The sequence below is a fragment of the Ammospiza caudacuta genome, chromosome Z (assembly GCF_027887145.1).
Source record: "Ammospiza caudacuta isolate bAmmCau1 chromosome Z, bAmmCau1.pri, whole genome shotgun sequence".
Taxonomy (NCBI): Eukaryota; Metazoa; Chordata; class Aves; order Passeriformes; family Passerellidae; genus Ammospiza; species Ammospiza caudacuta.
In genome coordinates, this window is record NC_080632.1 from 10,666,980 (window position 1) to 10,690,656 (window position 23,677).

The following is a 23,677-nucleotide window of genomic DNA, read 5'->3' on the forward strand; positions in this document are numbered from 1 at the left end:
TAGAACACGCTAGTCAGCAGTAACCCCCAATATTAGTCTATGACTTGATGTGAGTGTCAGTGACAAGCTGAGGAACTTTCTGAGGTGGGACTACAGCCCCAAGCAGGAATCTGAAGGACTCTGTACCTATGGGGGGCAGTGCAAAGTGGCAATTCTCTTGATGTGCAGGAGTTGCAAAGAGCTAGGTACTCAGTCTGGGATTTTCTCGGAAATCCAATCAACATTGAACTCGGTAGCGCTGAAACAAGTCAGGACAAATGTTTCAGAGTTGAATGGTGCATGGGTGAAGGACAATCTCACGCTGCTGCCAACATAGTCACAATAAATCCAACCAAAATACAAGGCATAAGTGAAATTCTGCAAACAGATTACATACCTTGTAGTTCCTGCAAGAAGGGTTGAATGCATTTGTTCCACAGATAAACAGTGTATCCTCGTTTCTTTTTAGGAGAACCTTAATAAAGTTATGACATTCATCCTGAAGAAAAATAATAAAAAAAACTATTTCAACGACTGCATTTTGAGTATCTGTTTTCACTTTTAAGCAGTGATATTTCACAGGTTTAAAATTAAATTGGCTGGTACCTACTGTGATACTCCGGCCTTATTTTGACTATGTTTAACTAACAGTGAGCAATTTGTAATTAATTTATATTCTAGTGGCTTAAAAATTACAAAGAGCTGAAGATAAAGCATTCATATTGTAGCTCCTAGTTTGCTGTTGTTGACAAAGGTGAATTTTGTTTGAATACTGTTGCTTTCCTGAAGAGTGAAAAATCTGATTTTGTCACCTGTGCCACTGTCAGACAGTGACATCACCACTACAATGCGCTGGCATAAAGCTTCTATAACTAGAAGGGGAAGTAGATGTAAAGAATCAAAGAGTCTGTGTCTAATTATGATACTACTTATGCCAGTCATAGGTTCCAGGAGGGTGAAAGTGGTGTGAGAAACAGTCCTTCTACAGCCCCACATTCATCTTTTCTGATGCTTTACCTGAACTCCTCAGTAAATTCCCACAGGGGGATGGACAGCAGCACTTGGCTTTTGAAGCAATGGTAAGCAAAACTGCTACACTAAGCATTGTGACCTGCTCCATGCCTTAAATATTTCAGGATATTGCTGTGGCTTCTGTCCTAATATTCTATCACATTTGAAGTGAACTGTTTCTGCAAATTAAAGCCTTCAGTAAGTTGATGGAAAAAGCAATTACTGCTAAGAAATGAATGGCAAGATCCATTCCACATCACAGACAGCAGCCTGAGATAATAGTGATGCAACTAAACTGAAGTGGCAGTTGCAGAAGAAATGAAAATTGCCTACCTTATGTTTTCCCTTCATTCTGCATGTGTCTACATCAGCTTGTCTAGATTTCCATGTCAATTTCTGCAAGAATAAAGAAAGAAATCAATTACAACTCAGAGGTTTTTCACATTTGATTTCAGAAGTAGAAGTCCCGTAGGGGAGACTAGCTTTTGAACATACATTTATTGAAAGTTTTCTACACTCTTTATCCATGATTAATCCACCACAATGAAACAATGGAAATTCAGTGATGCGGATCGTTCATTTAACTTTGTTTTGCCTCCAATTCATGATACTAGAAATCCATCCCTCTTACTTAAAAGCCTAAATGAACAGAATTCAACAATAGGTGAACTTTGAAAAATGTGTATTTTTCTTAAAAGTAGTAGATGTTCTCTTCTTTTAACTGATATTGCTCTACAAATCAGAACAATATCAGATTTTTTTTCAAATCAGAATTATAATTTATGGACTATGAACCTTCACTGGATTCTAAATGAAATATACATTCCCAAAGACAACATTTTAGATCTGGAAAGAAATAAAATTCAGGTACTCCTTACCACTTCAATTCAGCTAACAAGCTCCAAGAGTTTTTCTCCTGCCAAGACACTGCTGACTTTATCTGCTAACACTGTTTCTCCAGAAGATTTACAGCTAAATCCCAGCCAGTTTTTTTTTGTTTTTGAGATGAGTTTCAAAAACAGTCAAAAGTGGAAACCTTATTAATTATAACGAAGCTTTGTTAGTTCTGACAGTGTTCCTGATGAGTAAACTGAGCACTGTGCATTCATGGAGGGGTCCAAGCTGAATGAGTAACCATGAATGTTCCTTTCCATTGCAAGCGTGTGCCCTCACTCTTTGATGAGTTAGAAAGCTCACTTTCACCATCATTCACAGTTATAATGAAGCACTGTCCCCTCCTCCAGTGGAATTCATACAGTGCCCAAATTTTTATGATCTTCTGTCAGACCAAGGCTGTGTTCAACATATGTTACACAACATGAATGAAGTGCAAAGGAGCTGAAGGGAGATTATTTTCAGTATGTTTGTGTTAATATACAATGCAGTAATGCAGACAAAGCTTTTCTTTGTTTGAATGTAACTTCCCATAGAGACAATGTGAATACATCTACAAAGTGATGTTATAGTAAGATTTTATTTAGTCAGTTCTAGCACAAGTGAAAAAAATTTGTGCAAATGAAAATATGTAACTTGCTTCTTATGACAAGTTTCAGTAGACTTAATTGGGATAGTATAACTGTTATAGAAAACTGCTGCATATAAATGAATAGATGTTTGACAGATGTTCCATTGGGGACCTCACCATATTTCAGTAGATTGCTTATCAGCCCAGCTAAACCACTTATCAGAAATTCGCAGAGGACACGATTGCTATTCTAGCTCTCCACAAATATGATTAGCAATGCCATGTTACTTGCTTATTACAGTTTTACAACAGTGCTGGCAAGTTTGTTAAAACAATGTTATCATCCTATTTATTTGAAACTTGTTCTAGTGTCCTTGGTTTCTGGGTAATGATAAAGGTTACTTACTTTGCTAAAATAAATTTCTTCTGTATGTGATGTGTCCATATCAACAGTATAAATATGGTCCCTGTAAACAAAAGCAAAGAATACAACGTCAAATGGAATAGTCAGACAGTTAATTTTCTATCTATCACAAGATAATCCATAATCCATTAAAAAAAAAATCTGAGGTCTTACCAGAAGACATTACTGGCAGCATCCCCTGCTTCTCCCACAAAAGCATTTTCACATATAAACTGTTTGTCTTCCCATTAAGAGGAAAAAAAGGAAAGTGCTACAAAACTTCAAAGTAAGATGCTTTCCCAAAAGCAATTATTTGAACAAATGAGATTTGGGAAAGTAGATAAGTCTCACGAGATTTCTGCTCTTTCAGTCCTACACCAGGATGCCACAATGTAGCATGCAGATGTGTTCCTGTATCCTGAAATCAGCCACAATAGCTTTTAGGCACCTTTTGCCAGATTCCTGGGCTAGATGTCACTGTGGCATATAGAGCCATTTAAGGTTAAAAAGAAGTCTCCCTTCCTTTCCCTTCCTTTCCCTTCCTTTCCTTTCCCTTCCCTTCCCTTCCCTTCCCTTCCCTTCCCTTCCCTTCCCTTCCCTTCCCTTCCCTTCCCTTCCCTTCCCTTCCCTTCCCTTCCCTTCCCTTCCCTTCCCTTCCCTTCCCTTCCCTTCCCTTCCCTTCCCTTCCCTTCCCTTCCCTTCCCTTCCCTTCCCTGTTACAATTTGATTGACAATATGGTAGAAAAAAGGCACAAAACTATTCCCAGAAATTATTCTTTTCTTCACAAGCTGCGGGCCAAACTAAATTGTAAAATATTTCTCTGAAAAAAGTTCACACTTCTTTCCTTACAATTACTTTCCTATTTTCCCAAGAACCTGTCCCTCTCTACAATTAGCTGCCAATCTGTTCTTAGAAAGAGGAAACAGACACAGCTGATCAGGTAAAGAGATGTTTTTAGACATTCTTTTCTGTGTAAACAGAGAAAAAGGATAGGTCTGTATAGAACCCAAATTTGAAAACAAACACCAATCCACAAAGTTGTAATAACCAGCACATTGAATTGGGACTGAGATCTCATTTTTCCTTGAAATAAAATTGAATATTTTCAAGATGGAGAAAGCTGTGCAGCTGAAGTTTGACCCACAGCATTGGAGGGTCTGCTGAATGCAGAACACAGGCTCTTTCCATTTTAGAAATCGCTGTTCTCAGGGTTAGCTTCATATTTATTGGGTTTTGGGAAACAGTGCTAGTCTTGCCTTTGACTAAGGCAAACACGGAATACTGCTACATGAGAAATAAACACTTCTCTCAGGTGAAGAAAAGATGCAGTGTTGTGGTAGGGAACCAGCTTTGAAAATTTTTCTCCTATGGAGCTTGAGGCTGTTTTCTTTGTAAGATGCCAAACTGAGGAGCTGATGGGTTTTCTTCTCCTCCAGACTCTAAAACCAGAGCTGTCATTTACTTACAAGATTGGTTTAATACTTCGATTTATTATTTGCCTGACTTCAGTGACAGAACAGTGGTCAGGGTTGGTTCTGGAATAAAATTACCTATTAGCACAATATCAGCTTCATAGATTACGTCATGGTTCCCTTTATATGTGCATTACTCTTTATTGCTGTCACTCCTGCTATATAAAAGTGGGGGAAAAAATCTCTCGAATTGCAAATGAGGTGCGGGTGGACCTCTAAAACCCTTCTTCCAGCACAGCTCTTGATTTTATTCATTAGCCTTGCTTTCCAGAGGTTACGATTTTTTTTCATTTTGAGCAAGACAATTAGAAAATACAGCAGTGGTACTCAGAAAGAGCTGAGTTGTTTAGTTCCACCTCAATAAAACTGTCTTTTAGAGGACTTACTATCTGATTCAAAGAACAGTTCAAACGAAACTCCGATGCTAAGTTATGAGATTGTTGGAAAGAAGGTTAGCATCAGGAAAATTACATATCATTTTCTCAAGCCACAAATGAAGCACAGTTGCTGACAGTGTCAGTAGATAGCAAAAGAGCTGTCAAATTTGGGGGAGGGCTCCCTAATCACAGAAAACGTGGGATTGTCCTCATTCTCCTTTTCCCACTGCTGCCCAACTCCTACTTTCTACTAGCTGTGGCATGTGTACAGTTTACTGCTAATTAAGTTATTCTAACACAAATTTACTTAATCCTAGAGCTTCCGTTTTTCCCACCTCCAGTCAGCAGAACTGAGTTCTGTTGCCATGGCATAATCTTGTCGAGGAAGGGAATTTAAATAATGCCACTGGCTGTGCATGACCCTTGGGACTCGGAGCATGGTTTGGAAACACGTAACTGCAAAGGAGGAGGGAGCCATCCCGTAGCCTGCTCCGTGCCCGCTCGGTTCACACACACACAGGAGGAGTGGCACATAACGCAACAGACAATGGGAGGAGGAGACACAGCAAACTTAGAAAAGGATGTGTGTGCCTGGGTGTGGGCCAGCGAGAGAGAGATGAGGAGCGAGTACCCTTCCCACGAGAAAAAAGATGACAGAGCCAGTCCTTAGCAAGCCTGTTCAGCGAGTAAAGCTTCATGGCCTTTGACTGAGTTATTCTAATTTATGTTGGCTGAGTATTTCTGTCTGATAACATGAAATAATGCCTTTGTGAAGTGAACACAAAACTTTATTTGGTAATAGCTAATACAGGAGCTGGGTATCCCATAAGACAAAATAAGCAGTGGGACTGACAGAAATTTTGCTCTATGCCAGTTGATCATTAATAAAATGTAAGCAGTTCTCAAATCTGAGTTAGCCTTTCTGGTGGGCTGAAACTGTCTGCAAAAGTCAACATTGGATTTTTCCAAAACAAGCAAACAAAAAAACTCCCCAACCTAAACACAACAGTGCTAAAATAAAAATGCTCACTATTTAACCATTTGTTTTGATTGTTTTTCAGATAATTGGATAAAATATAAACTTGGGATTGCTGAATTTCAATGCATAAAAAAAGCATGAAAGCAATATCTCATATAATAGTCCAAAGATTTATTTAGCTACAGTTTTCAATGAATCTTGTTATAAAACTCTTTGGCAAACACATTTGCTTGTGTACAAATTTGCTTCCAATCTCTAGATTTACTACTGCCTTTGAAGGAAATGCAGTATTTGAATTACAAACTTTCATCCATACGAGATACTGAAGGATGACTCATTTCTGAAGTTTGTTACTTAAAGATAAAAATTATCTCTGAATTTCAACTTGTATCACATAGGCTTGTCAGCCCAGGAGGGACTTCATTCGGTAACATGGAGGGGGGGAAGAATATGTCAAAGAGCTTTTGAGTTACCAAAGGAAAAACAGCGTAAGAAGATTTTTTTTCATGCCCGTGTAAGTACAAAACAGATCAGGTCTTTATTCTTTTTTGTAGGTCACAAGATCCTAGGTCTATATAAGCACTCTCATTGTAGCAAGTTGTTTTATACAAATGAGGAAGAATGCCTATTCACATACTAGTACATGTTGTCCCCCAAATATTAGCATTCTTCATATAATTTGTGCACACATCCCAAAACTGTTCTCTGGGTTTTCCTGCTCTAAAGCCAGTTACTTGGGCACTGAGACAGTCTAACTGCGTCAATCTCAGTCTGGGAACAAACTATGAAAACAGCACAGCAAAATCTGCAAAGAGGATTTACCACCACCTCACTGCAAATAATTTCCTAATTTAAAGGAAAACAAATGAGGAAAGCAAAGGGAGCTCAGTCATGAAAAGGAGGAAATCCTGCCACCACCTTTCAAACCTATTCAAGCCTCAGTCCTGCCCCACTCTTTATCCCACTAAAAACAGCAAAAATACCAATCTCAGAACTCAGACAAAGCACAGGGCTGATGTCTCCCTGTGCCCTGTGACCACCACCACGGCAGCTCCTGTGGAAGGATGCTTGCTCTCTGCCCGGACTCCATGCAAGGTCTTGCCGTGAGAGCCCTGAGCTCTGCCACCCCATGCAGCAAGGGGCATGCAGGGAGCCTGGGAAGCTGCAATTAGCCAGAGCAGCTGCTACAGCTGGGTAATGGAACAGGTGTGTTCTTCCAGCAGCCAGGGACATGGCTCTGAAAGTGTCACTCAGTGACCGTGCTGGTGTAATGCAATTACCAATTTTGTGGTGCTGCACAGAGATGGACAGGCAGCTTTCCCCACAGGACACATCCGACCACCCAGGAGATGGGGAGTGGCTGCTTGAGAAGAAAGGCAGGCAGCTCCCAGAGGCTGCCAAGGGCTTTGCAGACGGGGCTGGTGGTGAGAGGCTGCCTGTTCAGCAGCTGTTCCCCTTCACTCTTGGCCATCCCACCCACCACTTCTCCCATCTGCAGCAACTGCCTGGTTTTATGTGACACGTGCAGAAAGGTGTGTGTTTTTCCAATGGAGGACCAAAAAACAAGCAGAAAACAAGCTACTACTTGAGAGGCAGCTTGCAGGGAGGTCCCAAACAGCATGTGGGTCCAAGAGCTCCTAAACTGGACTGCCCACCCTTGCAAATCTGGACCACCCAGCCTTGCTACTCTGGACCCATCTTGCAGTCATTCTGCATCTCTCATGTAATTCCCACTCTAAGATCGTCAACCTTCTTTGCTAAAAACAGGTAAGGATGTGAAGTGTTAACATTGGATCTCTGCAAGTTTGGCAGCTGTCTAATGGGTGTAGGCCCACTGAGGTTGACAGTGCAAGATGAGCTAGGCAAACTAAATGGGTGGCTCATGTGCAATTTTTATGAAACGACGTGCTCATGTCTGCACAGTATAGCTCTCCAAAAAAAGTCAAGACACTAAATTCAATTAACCTTGAGGGAGCATGTTCAGTTCTTTTTCTTTGTCTTAAGATACCATAAAACATGCCAAGATCAGCAAAATTTCATTCTAATAACTTATCAAAAAACACATCTGTGCACAGAAGAAATATTCTCTAAAATTTGTCATTATTGGTGAGCACTAGTGGAATAAAAAGATGAGGATGGCATTGCTTCTCCATGGAACTAAATTATATTTCTGGCAACTTCCCTCTTGCAGGTCTCAGAGGAAGGCAGAGGCATGTAGCCCTAAAACACAGGTGTAACACATTGCAAAACTTTAGTTGATCATCTAGCATTGTTTCTAATATGTCTTACTAACAGGCTGCAAAGTTCTCTCTGTGTGCAAGACAATCCTAAAAATAATGTGTCCGTCAGAGAAGAGCTCAGAATATTCCTTGTGCTCTCCTTGCTCCTCTGAAAGCAGTCAGAGAGGAGTGCTGAAGCAGGCGGCTACTGACCTAGCAGCAACGTAGAGGGTCCTGTTCATGACCATGACAAGCTGGATGTCCAGCCGGTGCCTCTGCGTGGTGTTCCGCCCTGGTTTGTGACCCACAAACACCGGATACTGTCTTGTGTCTGTGGAAAGGAAAAAGATCAACAGGGTCAGAAGAGAATAACAAACTGAAATGGTGTTAATGTGAATCACCATGGGGCCCAGCTATAGCCAAAACCCGCGGTTTCTGTTCTGCCCTGGAAGCACAGACTGGGGCTGGAAGGCATGAGCACAGAGAGCTGGGGAGTTCTTCAAGGTTACATTGTCTGCAACTGCAAAGGAGAAAGTCACCACCTTTATAGAAGACAAAAACTGTGAATTTTTTTAAGCATAAAGCTGTTCTGGAGCTCTTGGTGCACAGGTACATGGCACTTTCTTGCAGTTTTTCCTTCACTGTTTGCAGAGCTTAAATGCTTGCTCCTGGCTGCTAAAGCATGTCTATCAGGATGAAGCTGTTCCACAGTGGCCAATCAATCACTACAATGACTGGATTGGTAGTGGCTAAAGCAAAAGGCTTGGCTCTTGTTGGCTCAAACTGCCAGTTCCCTGGGTTTTCTACAGGACTCAACTGCTGTCACAGAACGGCTGCAGGGTTTTCTGAGAAATGGTGGGAAATCACCACTTGAACATTATGAAGTGAAAGTCACTGCACATTATTTTGGCAACCAGTCTGATATTCCAATCCTTCTGGCAACTGGGCAGCAACACTAATTGGAATCCCCATGCTGAGCTTCTGCTATCAACAAGTCAGCTTCCCCCCGTCCAGTTCTACGAGTCAGCAAGAGTGTTTATTGCCTATTCCCTTTTGGTTTTTTTTGGGTGAGAACTCAGCACACACAGGGTATTCCACTGCTCCTCGGATGGGTGTACAACCTAACAACAGTGAACACTTCTGATCAAGGGCCACTTCACATTCAGTGATGAGCACTATCATGGCAGACCTGCTGCAAGTGAATGTTATACTGAGCTGACTAGCATCTAGCTATGGTTTTACCCCATTAATATGCCTTCCCAGAAAACTGCAGCTCCTTGTGGGAGTCTATTTCTGCAAAAACTCATCTGCTGCTTTAGTATCTTCAGCTATTGTCTTGTAAAAGCATTGTACCTGTTAAGCTTGGTCAAAGTGTTGGTTCACAGCATGGCTTCAGCAAAGGACCTCATAGTGTCACGTGACACAAAGTCTGGTGATAAAACTGGATAATAAAGGGAACTTCTCACCAAACCAGGTGCTGAGAACTCCTTAAGAAATAAATTAAGACACCAGGCAGGATTTAATCCTTCTGATCATGTCCTACATGCAAAATGCCCAGTTTTATTGTCAGTCTGTCTTCTATGCAGTAGTGTTTCCTCTGTAGCTCATGTATCTAGAACAAACTAAGGACATTCATGTCCACTTCAGCATGCCATGCTGCAGAGGAAAAATCCTCCCATGTTCTATTTCTCTAAAAACATCAAGTATGGCAAATTTTTCTAAGAATAATTAGCACTGCCTTTCTGGAGGGTGAAAATGTTGGTGGCTGAAGTGGCCACACTAGCTATGTTTCACCTGTGGTTGCTTCAGAGCAGTTCTTCCCTGTTGTTGTACCCCAGAAATCTATTAGCATTTGCAGCACATCAGGTGTGCCCAGGAGTCTTGTCTTTCAGAATAATGTTACACAGGACAGACAAGTTTTTGGGTACCAGGACCTTGCAAAGCACAGTGAACATGGACAATTTAAAAACCAAATTCCTGAACAAAAAAAGAATTGAACACAAGCCTGCTCTTGCCTGACTTGTTACTCCCTGGCATACTTTTAGGGGCCCAGATGCTAAAGACTTCCTTATAAACATCTGAAACTTTCGGACTTTGAAGAATTTTCATTGCCATTATCACAATTGAGACGAGGCAAATGTGAAAGAATCAGATAAGTCAAGCCTGATGTCCACTGTAAGGTACACAGAAAGCTCTCCACCTGTTTAGCCAGCAGATCTCAGTATGCAGCTGCTGGTGTTACACTAGATTTTGGAGAGTTTGCCAATCTCTACTGGTAAGAAAGGAGAGACCTTCTGTCATACAAGATTCTTTGTCTTGATTTAGTTTTTAGCTTCTTCAATTCCATCTTAGGAAAAAAATGCCTAATGCTCAAACAGAATCCATTTGAGCTTAAAGAAGACCAGTTATTTGTATTAGATTAACAAATAATTGGACCATGTGAAAAAGTCATGCTCCTATGTCAGTACCTGACAATGTACATTGACTGATATGGGAGAAATCAAGAAAAAACAACTTTATCCGCTGCAACTGTATTTAAGTAGTGTTGATTTGAAGTCCCCTGATCAGCACTGCATGTGCTCCTCTGGCCCCTCATACTTACAGTTGCCATGCGAAATACTGATAGGCTCAGAATCTTCCGGGAAACCAGCCCCAGCAAAGTGTAGCAGTGTGAAATATAGCAGCAAGGCTTCTGACCTCATAGTAGTTCAGCTGTGAGGCTTCACTTCTTCACTTCACCCTGTGGAAGACAAACAAGAGTTTCAACACCTGCAGGTCGAGCAGAGCTTTAAAGAGTCTGGGAAAGTGGAGGAACCTTTTCTCCTCAGGCCTCTCACTCCACCTGAGGAGGCATGCTGTGTTTCTAAGCAGAAACTGCCCTGCAAAGCCAGTTATTCTTCAGCTCATGCCCTAGCAGGGCCACATCTTGCTTGAGGATAGAATTATGGACCTGTGTGTTACAAAAATTTTTCTGCTTCTGATGCTTATATGTAATAAAGATGCTTCATCTCCTGCACTGATTGATGGCTGACAAGAGTTTTCCAAGAAATATTTTATTTTCCCCTTCTTTGGTTTACATAGGTAGATGTTGACACGATGACACACACCATAAATAAAAAAAAAAAAAACCCTCACACTCCATTATTCTGGTTAAAAAGAGATTAAGAGTTATACTACAGGACTGATTCATACCCAGTAGAGTTGTGAGTCAAGTGAAGAAACTGAGAGAGCTTGATGGAGCATTCAGAACATGTCATTAGGCTTTACCATAAAAATATGTACCCATAAATTTAGGCGTCGTAAAACCAATACTCCAACTTGTGATAAAATAGGGAAGAAAAGAACTGTCTAAATCCAGCAAATTTTTTTCCCTGTGTTCCACTGATGCATTCATTCATTCATTCATTCAGATTTCATGTACAAAAATATCCCTAAATCTTTAAGATAAAAGGAACCACTGGGGCATTTGGATACAGTGAAAAAAACCAGCACATAAGACAGTAAATACTTCATAATTCCCAGGCAAATTTCACAGAGACATTGATCTGTAGGGGAAATCAGTGCAAAAGTGGAGTTTTCTTTTCATCCCTTCCAGAGTTTCAAACCTTTGATGCTGTCTGCCAAAGATTCCTTTTGAACAAAGCTATTTTACAGTGGTCTGTCAGTCATTCAAGATTTATGGGCAGAAAGCCAAACTTCATAACCTACATAGTCTTTGAAACTTAATTTGGCAAACAAAGTGCTAACTTGCCCTTCTGCAGCACTATTTAATATTAGATACCTGTGTCTCCTTTCTTGATGCCAAAAAAAGCATTAGCAAGCCTTAAATGTTGGATTCCTCATTTTTTAACCAATAGAAAAGTGTCATAATAATTAATTTGCCTCATCAGATATTTGCTTTCAAATAAAATTTCAGTTGCTATAAATGGTTTGGAGTGGGGGATCTGTTGCAGGGTGATACAGTCCATAAGGACTGCTGATTTATTACACTCTCTGTGTTAGTCTATTTTTATTTCAACACAAAAATTGGAATTTTGGCTGATTCTCTATTTCTATTAACAAAACAACTGAGAAACCAAGTTAGAGACCAAGAATAGGAAAAAAAATAATGTAAGGCTGTGACTGACAACTGAACAAAGTTTCAGATAGATGGTGAAGGATAAAAATAGCAAGAGTAAAGGCAATACACTGCAGACACTGTAGGTCTATTATAACTTATAAGAGAATACATACTCAAAGATGGTACATACAAGCCCCAATAGAAGTATTTCCATCTAGCACTGGTTAAGCCAATAGCTCTGTTTGATTCCTGACACAGCTATATCTGCTTGCAGACACTTTTTTATGCATTTCCTCCATTTGTCTTTCTAGTCACCTCTTACATTTTCTCTTAACAGTTAGCTCTTTCGGGTAGAACCTGTTTCTTTCTATTTGCTGTCATTTGGGGCCCTTTGGAATGCAGAAAGAGGAAAAAGCAGCAGAAGTAAATGGCAGGCTTGGAAAAACAGTTTCCCTCTAAAGGTTATAATTAAAAGCAATACATACACATTAAAGGGGCTAATTCCTTTATCTCTATGCAATTTTTCAACATGTCACTTTGCTGAGTTAAGAATTTTGCCCTTGTAAGTACACAGCAAAATAGCAAAATGAAATTCCTTACTGCACAAATGGAATGAAATTATTTTCTCTTTGAAATTGCTACAATCCAATGTACAAATCTTTTCTGAAATGTACATGGGGAAAAACAGTTTAATGGGAAGAACTTAGGAAGCAGCCCAATTCTTCCACTTACACGGTATTAATCTACAGTATCAGTCTGCAGGCTAACAATCCAAACCACTTTGCTCACAGTGACACTCTGGAGCAAAAGGATAGCTGCATTCTGTTACTCCCTATCATCACAAAATCCTCTATCCAACAACGTGTGTGCTGTGAGGGAAGCACCACAGTACTGCAGACGCAGCTCTGCCACTCCCCTTTAGGGCCTGAAGAACTTGTCCCATGGCAGATCCTGCACCATCAGCCCCTAATTCTCATTCAGACTTGTGTACATGTACATCTGTGTGGGAGACAGCTTCCAGGAAAATGAACAAGGCCCAGCATGCATACTCTGTGATTTCATGCTTATGCTATTGGGCCAGATCTGCTTTCTTTTACCTGGGAAAAAAACCAAACTGACAAATGAACTGACATAGATTGGTAGGTTTATATGAAATTCTCCCTCCTTCTTAAGAGGATTTTCTGGAGAAGAAAAGAGGGAGGAAGAGAGGAAAAAAGCTTAATTCTCTCTATGTTGCTCTGATGCCAACATAGTCGTTCAAATTCACAAAATGTGCATGCAAAATATCTGCTTTGACATGTCAATAATTCAAGTGTACTACACATGTATTGGTGTCTGTGCCAATAAATTAGCACTGAGGAGGACTAAATTGCATCCAAAGGCAGTTTTTTTCCAGAGGTAATTATTCAAACATATTGTCACTTTAGCAGTTCTTACAATAGCAGAAAAGCCATAGTGTTTCAGTGGAATTTTAGAAAAGTGCTGATTCAAGAAGGTCACACTTATTTTTAGGACAATTTTCACTGTAGTTGGGCCCCTGGGATTGATGCAAATGTTCTCACTTGCAACTGTGCTGAAACTAGTTTTGTTCAAAAGTGCTTGTGAACACAGTGTCTGATGAAGATGAGTAGCTAGACAGTGATGCCAAGTGAGTCCAGCACTGTTTCAAAATAAAAATTTTGGAAACATCAATGAAGAGCTCTCCACCTTTCATGCAGAGATCTAAACTGCAATTCAATCTGGCCTGCATTAAGCCATAGTGGTTGAGAGAGAACTGGGTCTGAGAACTCCAGTTCTCCTAGTTCAAAACACTGCAACTCTTGTTGAAGGGAGCTACTGGTGACAAGAGTGAACCTTGGAGGCCTTTTCTTATCAAGCAGGCTATTAAAATACAGCCCTACAAATATTTAAGGGAATGTTTTATAGCCTATGTCTAATCCAGTGACTTGCAGCCATTGAATTGGCAAGTAGATTAGATTTCTTTCAAGCTTCTAAAAAACCCACAAATAATTTGTTTTGTGCTTTCCTAAACCAAAGAATATATGAATGTTTTGGAAGATACGTTGGTGCTCTGATTATTCTTTCTGAAGCTGATGTTTCAAATACCTATGTAAGACATCTTGCTGTGGCCACTTATGTGTTCCCTCCTTTTTATTGTAGTATAATTATGTATAAACAAACCACATGATCTTTTAATAGAAATAGAAATCAAAGTTTTGCCTTCTGAAGTGGAATAGGTTTTTCTGTTTGTACATTTCAGCCCAGAGATTAATCACTTCTAAGTAGGATGTTTGAATACTAGTACAAGATAGTTGCTATTACTATTACATTTACTTAGTCAAAGCCTATGCATACACATATATGTGCATACACACCTGTACATATACGTGTACATATACATGTACATATACAAAATCACCCACATAAACAAGCTTGACAGACAATCATTTACTTTTGTAAAATTCATGCTGTTGGCATGAAGGATTTTCTGAAGACAAGAAACTTTTTGCTGTCTGGTACTTTTAGCATTTACAACAGTTTGTGTGGAAATGCATACAGAATATCTGCTTGGCTAAGGAAAGAATTACGTGGCTCCTGCCACCATATCCTAGTAGGCAGGTTATTTTATCTACAGCTTGTTTGCTCCAGAAGGGTTACACAATCCAATGAAAAATCTGAACGGAAAAGAGAACTTCCTGGTAAGCTCCATAAAAGTGCGAGAGCAGATTTGACCCTGAGAACATATTCAACAGCAACAGCACTGACTGCAAAGGCACATCTCTAATGAAAGGGGTGCTCCTCCAGGTTAGAAAACCTCCCATCTTGTTGCTTCAACCTCACTATTCATTCAGCTAATCCCAGCGTAACTTCAAGAAAAAGCAAAGTATGCAACCATGTCAGAATTTTCCCATGGCACAGTAAGACTGCTCTATAATGAATAGACCTTGTTATATTCATTTATTACAAAACTTCTTTCTACCATGATGGGTTGTGTTCATACACAACAGCTGCACTTCGATCCACAAATTATTAAGATTAATGTGAGAATCACCAGACAAAATTCAAGGTCTGTGTCATGCATGAAGCAAGGCCAGAAAACCTACTGGCCCTAAAAACCCGTGACTGTCTTCAACAAATTCTTTCATTTCTACAAATATGTAGAAATAATTTATTATCCAAAAAGATAGCAAGAAGAAACAGCATTTAACCAAACACTGAGGAAATTAAAAAGTAAAGCCAGATGAATTTGAATTACTGCATAAGGAAAAATGCACAACAGGGAAAGCAGCAGCCTACATGAACTGGTCCTGGAAGTACACAGCAAACAGCCCTTAGAATCATAACCAGCAAAAGCAAAAGTACCATTAAACAGCAGGGAAGAAACTGATTTGAGTTTCATAGCAGAGGTTAAAAGACTGGAGATTCTTCTGTGGTAAGAGCTTTAGAGGCACACAGGTGATTTAGGAGCCCTACTCCCGTGTCTCATTTAGAGAGACTCACAGAGCCAGCTCTGCCCTTACATGTAGGGCATGTATCAGTCCACACAGCCATGCCTTGCCATGCTGGAGGCAGAGCACAGAAACCAGCTGGCCAACCTGCCTGCTGTTCTCTGCTATGGTACAGATTTGCCATGAGATATTGGCAAACATCCTTCAAGACCCTTGGCTAAATTTAAATTCGGCTAATTTTCCTTTGGAAATCTCTGAGTAGAAAACACTGTCACTGCTATTTACCCTTTTAAATTCACAGTTTCTAGAAAGTGAGAGACAAGAGTTCCGTGCAAGTCAGAGGAAGGAATTAGGAATAATGCAACAATAAAAACAAAAAAAGAGAGGAATACAACCTGAAGGCTGCAGCTCCCAGAGAATGAGGAAAGTTGGGCTGGCACCAGCAGAGCCGTTCAGGAGAGCATCTTTTGTCTATGCCTGCCTGTGTGGTGTGTTAGCTGCTGCTCAGGCACCTCGCATGGCTGCACCAGGCAGCAGAAGGGCTCATGCAAAATGCCTGGTCTGAGTGGTGCCAAGGGGATCAGACAGATGTGAGTGAACAGAAGCTCAGCAGGTGCTTGGGAAGCCCAGGAGAGATGAGACACAAGTGGCTATCAGCAAGACACAGCATGGAGTCCCAGACACTGCAACTGACTTGGCAATGGCAGGGTAGTGCCTGGGATGGAGAGCCTTTGCAGCATGCTGTCCTTTCTCTACCAATTGCTGCTCAGTCACCTGAATGTGGTGCAGGTGGCTACAGAGACTCAATGCCAGCTCCATGCCCATCATCACTACCAACTTCCAACATCTTTTTGCGACTGATGGTGCAGCCACCATTCATCTTTCCTCTCCTGTTCTGCTCCTGTTGTCTCTACAGCTGGCCACACATTTCACGTGGCCAAAAAAGCACTCTTGCACTCCAGGTAGCTGGCACTTACGCCAGAGAGACTGGAGCATGAAGCCATTGGGGTAATCACCTGTACTCCTTCAGACCTCATGGTAACAAGGGGTTGCTCCTGAACACTGGTGAGGGGAGAGAGGCAGTGCCCAAGGGACGCCCACACCTGTCTGGTAACGTTGTGGAACAACCCTAAATTACATGTATGAAGCACCACTCTCTCTCATTTGTGTGTATCAAAAAGTTCTCCCTGCCTATAAGAGGACTGCATGGGTGCCCTCTGTTATACACGCTTTACTAGCATTTTAATTGGATTCAGTACTGCTTACTCACTGCCCAGCTGCTGTTGGCTGCGTGCCAGGCATGATGATCAGGCCCAAGGGAAAGACACCAATAAGAGCAATTTTGCCTCATATAGTAAGCAACAGTACCCACCTTCATTAAAAAGAATAATACGAACTTCATTGCTAGTTTAATGAAACACAGATACACGAGCCATGAAGATTTTATCACAAAGACTTGTAAAAATGCATCTAAAACAAAATTTCTGCCCAAATACTATGTATTTTCATGCAAGTTGCAGTGGTAATTGCTTTTTTTTGTTCAGGTTTATGCAAACCTGAGTCTATACCAACATTTCTCTCCCCTCATATGCACCTTTAAAAGGCCATACCTCACACAATAATGTCACCAATGTTACGTGGCATCACTACCTCCTGCCTCAGTAAGCGATAAACTGAAAAGATCTGGACAACCCCCGGGCAGCAGTGATGAGCCTCAGCCTGTCAAATGGGAGTAGCAGGTGTCAAGTCAGTAGGCAAAACTCAGCATGCTTAATGCTGGCAACCTGTCCTGTCCAGATCCACATTGCTGCTCGCCCCAGTGCAGCCCAAAGAGAAAACGCAAAGAACAAATGGAGGCCTCACCAGAAGAAACCCTCCTCTGCCCTGAGTGAGACATCTCTGATGACTGCAGTGTTAATAGGATGCTGCTGTTCCAAGGGGAAACAGTCAGAAGGAAGATGAACTTCTCCCAGATGGAATTAGAAGCGTCTCAGGCCTATCGATTTTGGTTGTAACCTTTACTGTAAACAGTCCACAGGGGCCCCATCGGCCACCTGTTCAGTGATATTTGCATTGAAATATAGAGCCAACGCAAATGGGAAAATGGCCACAGCTCCTTGCTAAAGCATCTGCTCTAGCAAGATGCATCTATCTGTACATCACAGGTACAGGTTTTAGAGGAAGGGGCAATGCAGTGGCATTAGCTCTCTCACACGGCTCTGAAATAACAAATGCTCCATTTGTCATGATGTTGATGGTGGTGGTAGTGATATTATATCATGCAATATTTCACTTTCTAATAATTGCTCAGTTTTATACTGAAATCAGGCTTGCCAAAAGTGGAAGGAAAGCCATCTGTGCCTGGAGGATGACTGCCAGAAACATTTGCAATTTTATTTTGGGGTTATAAACCTGCAGAATGGAACAAAGGCAATGCCTAAATAACTTCTTTCACTCAACACCCCTAATCATATAGAGCAATAGACCTAACTCTGGAACAGCTTGGTCAGTCATTACAAAGATGTCTTCGTTATTTTTAAAAGTCTCACCCATTTAAGAGATAAAAATAGTTCTATTGATTATTTGCAGGACTTCAGCAAAACTCTGTCAAGATTCTGAATTGATTTGAGAGCTAAATGTAGCAATCACTGCCTTTTGAAAGGAGAGAACACCATCTCTAATATATACTTTGCTGTTTCATCTCGGCATGCTTAATAGAAAACAGCTACACTACCAGCAACACCATTACTCTCTCCAACACTCATTTTACCTGGGAAATATCAGTGCCAGTCAACTGACCTTCTATTCCCTCATCTGATAAATGGAATAAAAATTTTCTAGCTGCAGGTGACCCGAAGACATAATGGGAGAAAAATGTGTCCTTCCTTTGTTTTCTTCTCCTTTTGGACAGCAAAGGTAAAACACCACGTTTGGTATGTTTTCACAACAACATTTACAAATGTCACTGATCAGAAGTTAGACATGGCCCAGCAGGCATTGTCTCAGCTGCCACATGAACATTGCAGGGGAACGCAGAGATAGGACAAGGGGAAATAGCTTCAGACTGGGAGGGTGCTGAGGCACTGGAATAAGTTGCCCAAAGAAATTGTGGAGGCTTCATTGCTGGAACTGCTCAGTGTCAGGCTGGAGGGTCCTTTGAGCAGCCCAGTGTAGCAGAAGGTGTCCTTGCAAGGGTGTTGAAAGTAGACAATCTTTAACGCTCCTTCCAACTTAAACTTTCATGATATCCCCATGTTTAAAGCTTGGTGTAATCACAAATACTCTCCTTTGTTTTTTGTTAATGCAAGAAGCATCAAGCACTTAAATATGAGCCCCAGCCATATTCTTCAGGACATTTGTCCAATTCACTTGAAATTGAAGTGTCCATGTTTTAATGTGATGAAACAGTAGAAAATGCAAATCATCACATTTAAGTCAGCTGTTAACCAGAGCACATTGCTTAGCTGTTGTGTAACTTGGCCAGTTCTGCCCCTAAATCCATTTACACAAAAATCAACTCATTAACCTGCCTTGGAGAGAAATAGCAAATCTTGTCAGCTTGTTTTTTCAAATGGCAACCAATCAGCTTTGTCATGAAGTGGTTTGACACCACACTAAACTACATACCTACCCTAAAACTTGAATGAAATCTATTGTAGCACTTCAAATACTTCAAAAATATTACCATTTATAATAAATCCAGCAGTGGACAACACACTGCCTGAAAGTGACAGCCACCACTGCAGGGTGCACCAATTGCTCCACACTGCAACAGTTCAGCCATGGCAGGAGAAGCCAGGCCAAACCTCAGCATCACATTCTGGGAAGGGATGTTCAGCCCAAGGGCACAGTGTGGACAAGGAATTTGAGTTATGGGAGGCAGAAAAAAGGGAAAGGTTTTTCCTCTGGAAACATGGTAAAGTCTTCAAGAAAAATTATTTTTGAGCCTTGTAGATTAAAAAAAAATTCAGATAAGAAAAGAATTTTCTATATGTATTTATAATTTTAGCCCCTAATTTGTTTATGAATTAGTTACGTCAAGTTTCTCTATACCTTACAGAAAAGTATGAGAGAAAAAGCATGAAATGGACTAGCACAAAAACGCAAAATGTCCAAAAATTAAGGATGTCCACAAAACAAATGTAGTCCCTAAGGGAAAATATTAAAAGAGCTGTGGATAGACAGAGGTAGAAGGAAAAACCAGAAGACTGAGTACTAAGAAAACAAAAAAATTAACTGAGAACACTCCCTCTCAGCACCACCTCTGAAATGTCTCTCCTTCAGACAACCATCCACTTCTGTGTGTCCATACAGTGACAGATATTCATCCAAAGTTCAAAAGTTCACATCACATAAAAGGTTTTCCTGTTAAAACTTTAGACCTGTTTCATAGATCTCTATCTTTCATGATTACTTTTCATTACCAATGTTTTTTCGCTGGTATTTTCAGAAGCTTTAAAAGAATAAAATAAATCTGAGACAGAAAATCTATGTAGTTTGCTTTTCCTCTGAGATGAGCACAATGTTTACAACAATCGTACACTGTAGCACCTGCAGCTTGCTAATAATTGCTAGTTGCAAGTGGAGGACTCTGAGCTTTGTTCTGTCTAGATTCATGCCCAGTAAATTCCCAAATTTTAAATCACATAAAATCCAAGCATCTTTATGGAAAAGTTAATACTAGAAAGTACCCTATCCTCAAAAATGCCCTTTGAGTAAAGAGATCAATATGCCAACATGATATGTTTTCCACTTTCCTCTTCATTCTACCACTTCACAGTTAAGATAGAAGGCATAGCAAGAAGTCAACAGATCCTAAGAAATATACTATTTCAAGGATAGTGCTGAGACAAATGGTACTGTATGTTAACCTGGGCATAAGGTTAATTACTGTAATTCGGTGTATTTTAAGGGAAAATTCTAAATGCAGATATAATCAATAAACCTCTGAATATAAAAATCACAATTCCTGTAACTAATAGAATAGTTCAAGATAATTTTAATTACTGAGATAATTATTGAGGGTCTATTATTCAGAGGAAACATCAAATATCTGATGTGATTGCATGGGCAAACTTGAAATTGAGGTGGCGTGTGTCAGGAAAAGCAAGAAAAGGGATTATAGTTAGAGTAAGCTGAGTCCCTGCACCACGGAAATACACTACTGACACACATTCACCCACATACTGAAGAATACAAGCATCCTTACACATTTGTTCACACCTGCTTCTTAGCGCAGTGTGAGGGAATTAGAGCAGCATAGAAAAGGAAGTCAAAGCAGCATTGACAAATGCCTGTAGTACAAGTCACAAAAGCAGTAGCTCTGTTACTATTTGCTTTGCTTCTTTGGACAAGCTATGGAGAAAAAGGTTCAGTGTAGCAAGTGAGAACAAGCCCACTGAGTATGACTGCCTGAATGGGGCATGATGGATGAGCTTCCTTGCAGATAGGAAAAGCCTCTAATCCATTCTTCGGCTCACTGCTAGAGCGAGGCAAAGTCATTCTCTCCTTCTGCGGGAAATAACCTCTGCCTTTTGGGTACCACGTGCAGGGTTTGCAAAGGACAATCCAAACTGTCACACAGATGAGACTGCAGGCTGTTTCCAGGTCCCACACTAGGGCAGGCTCAGCTATGCAGCCCAAAGCCCTGAAGCAAGACAAAGATGTTTCTATATTGCATGCGCTTCCTATGGCTATTTTGGGAATGATTGCATGCATTCAGGTTCCAACAACGAATAGTGCGAGACACAGGAAGAAAAGTCATTTTCACCGCACCAGCGCTCAGCTAATGACTGAAACTGAAACACTTCTAATACTCCAGATAATTTTCTGGAGCTGAAAAAACCTACTGTGTGTGTAACAGACAGCTTTCTAGCATCACCCCAGCAATGAAATAACATCCATCAGCATCAGGATGGGAAGACCCTTGCTCTGGCATTGACTGATGAAAGTTTGACTCTAACCAAAATACCAAGGCTTTCTCAGACAGCCAAGGACCTGTTCCCAAATCTCCTCCTCCCCCACACCCTGCACCTTCAGCCTGTAATGGTGGGTGACACAGGAAAAGCAATGATTCATTAGCTGACTGCATCTAAGTGAATTTAGAAAAACTGCTTCATGAGTAGTAACACACAGTTAAGGGTTTTTAACAAGTCTGCCAGGTGGTTTTTTAACCCAAAGGAATCCTTCCTGGCTTGATCAACAGAACTGAAATTCCCGTGCAGAAACAAGGAGGATGACTGCATAGCTGATGAACCATTGCTGTTATTTCTTACTCTGCAGTTCTCCTGCTTATGTGATTTATATCAAATGCTGCAGAGAGAGTTTCCACTAACTGTAGGTTGGCCTTCATACTGTGGACATTGAACTGATCAGCTGCCAGGAGCTGATCTACAGCCAGGACCCAAATTCCTGCCAGCATTTAGAAGGAAAAAATGCACAAAAAAACATTACCCCAGAGAATCCAATTACCTTTGGACGAGACTTAAGGCTGTATGCTGAGCTGAAGTCACTAGAAAAGTCTGAGGAGATCCAGGTAGGCACTGAGGTGCAATGTTCTCAGCTGGACTCCCAGTTATCTTCTCCCCCATGCCCACAAGCGTGACCTACGGCTTTCAGGCTGTGCTGCCCTGCACGGCCACAGAGCAGTGGCTCTCCAGCTCGCAGCACAGCCACACAGCACTCACAACCAAAGGGCATTGCCTTGCTTTCGATTATGCCAGTGAAAGTGCTGACACTGACATCTGCTAGATTGTGGAGCACTGACTCCCACTGGACTTCAGAAAGACCTGTAGCTGCTTCACAGCTTGCACCATCTGCATCAGCTCACGCATGAGGCTGCTTTACCTATTTATAAGCCTTCCAGTTATAGAGAATTACATATATTTAACACTTTTGCTTTCACATAAAGATACATATACTTGCATGAGACTCAGTCAAATTCTGCTAACTTTACAAGGGTTTTGGGCAAAGTCTCCCATCTAATGTTAGGAAATAGAAATAACCACATCCAAATTCCCTGTGGAACTTGAGGTTATATTTAATCTTTTAAAAGAAGAAATTTTTATTTTGTTTTGCATTCTTGCTCTCTTAAAGAAAGCAAAGGAGATAGTGTTGATCATATTCCACTGTATTTCTTTTTGTTAACATTTTCCTGTGAGTAATCCAAAATATAATTATTTTTCTGTGGTGAGCATCACTACACCAGCTTGAAGTATAAGAGATTCTTTGCACAAGCTCAAAGAATCTATTCAACATACGCTTATGAAAATGTCAATTTTGCAGTGTCTATGACCATACATATTCATAACTTCTCATATCCTGAACACCACCAATAATGCCAAAAAGGTGTACTATGATGGCTCAATAATAATAGATTTTTGGGAAGTCTCTCTCAGCAACTTGCTGCAACAAAGAGATCTGAAGAATACATTTTCAGGCACTTCCTTTCTTCTGATGGAAAAATGTATCTTTGAAAAAAGCACTTAACCTACAAAATCTTTTCTGGAAGCTCTGAAGGACCCTGTTACCTGACACCTCAGATTTGTAAGCACCAGCTTTTCCAAGGCATCAGCCATAGAGGTACCTTGATGTGTCAGACCAGAGCTTCTAAATGCTTTGACAAAACTTTGAGAAAGGAGAAAGACCTTTACGTAATTCACTTACCAGCAAGCTATACTTTCTGCATGTGAAGTCAGAAGAAGTCCAGCCACAGAACAAACTCTGAGAACATGCCAAAGAAAAGACATTTTAAAGACCCCAACACATGAATATTGAGTGTGTTCTCACATGTTTAAAGCACAGAGGAAAAAAGATGTGAATGTATTGATAATTTACCTCATTATATGCGAATGCCTACCATAACATCATGCCCCCTGTACAGCAAGAAAACAATTTTTTTCTGTCAGAAAACTACCATGCCTTTTTTTCCCTGGGATCCTAAAAGCATTACTTACAGTGCCAGGCAGGCAGAAACAAGCTGCATAGATCTGCTTGGAGGAGCACATGGACAGGAGGGGCAACACAAACCTCTGACTGGCAACAAACTGCCAATGCTCCACAATAAAGCACTTTTACAATGAATGGGACTGGTTTGTGAGACCAAAAACTCTGATGCCTCCATGATAAAGTCTGTGAAGAATGCTTGTATGCTCCTTTCTGAATCTCAAGGAGCTCCCAACAATCCCTTCCCTTCCCAGCACTGACGTGTGGGGTGTCTCTCTTTCCCGTAGAAGCACTTGGCTTTCCTCACGCAAGAGCAGA

The 23,677-nt window shown here is 40.8% G+C and overlaps 1 protein-coding gene across 2 annotated transcripts in view; it reads right to left on the reverse strand.

Annotated features, from left to right (window-relative positions):
* Window positions 1-23,677, reverse strand: part of SEMA6A (semaphorin 6A) — a 117,896-nt gene that overhangs the window by 56,769 nt on the left and 37,450 nt on the right. For both annotated transcript variants that reach the window (XM_058823602.1, XM_058823601.1), the window contains exons 2-6: window positions 10,509-10,646; window positions 8,120-8,237; window positions 2,862-2,922; window positions 1,324-1,386; window positions 377-478 (exon numbers count right to left, since the gene is read on the reverse strand). In XM_058823602.1, the coding sequence (XP_058679585.1) occupies window positions 377-478; window positions 1,324-1,386; window positions 2,862-2,922; window positions 8,120-8,237; window positions 10,509-10,608 (444 nt within the window). In that variant the 5' untranslated portion in view covers window positions 10,609-10,646. The remainder of the gene's footprint in view (window positions 1-376; window positions 479-1,323; window positions 1,387-2,861; window positions 2,923-8,119; window positions 8,238-10,508; window positions 10,647-23,677) is intronic.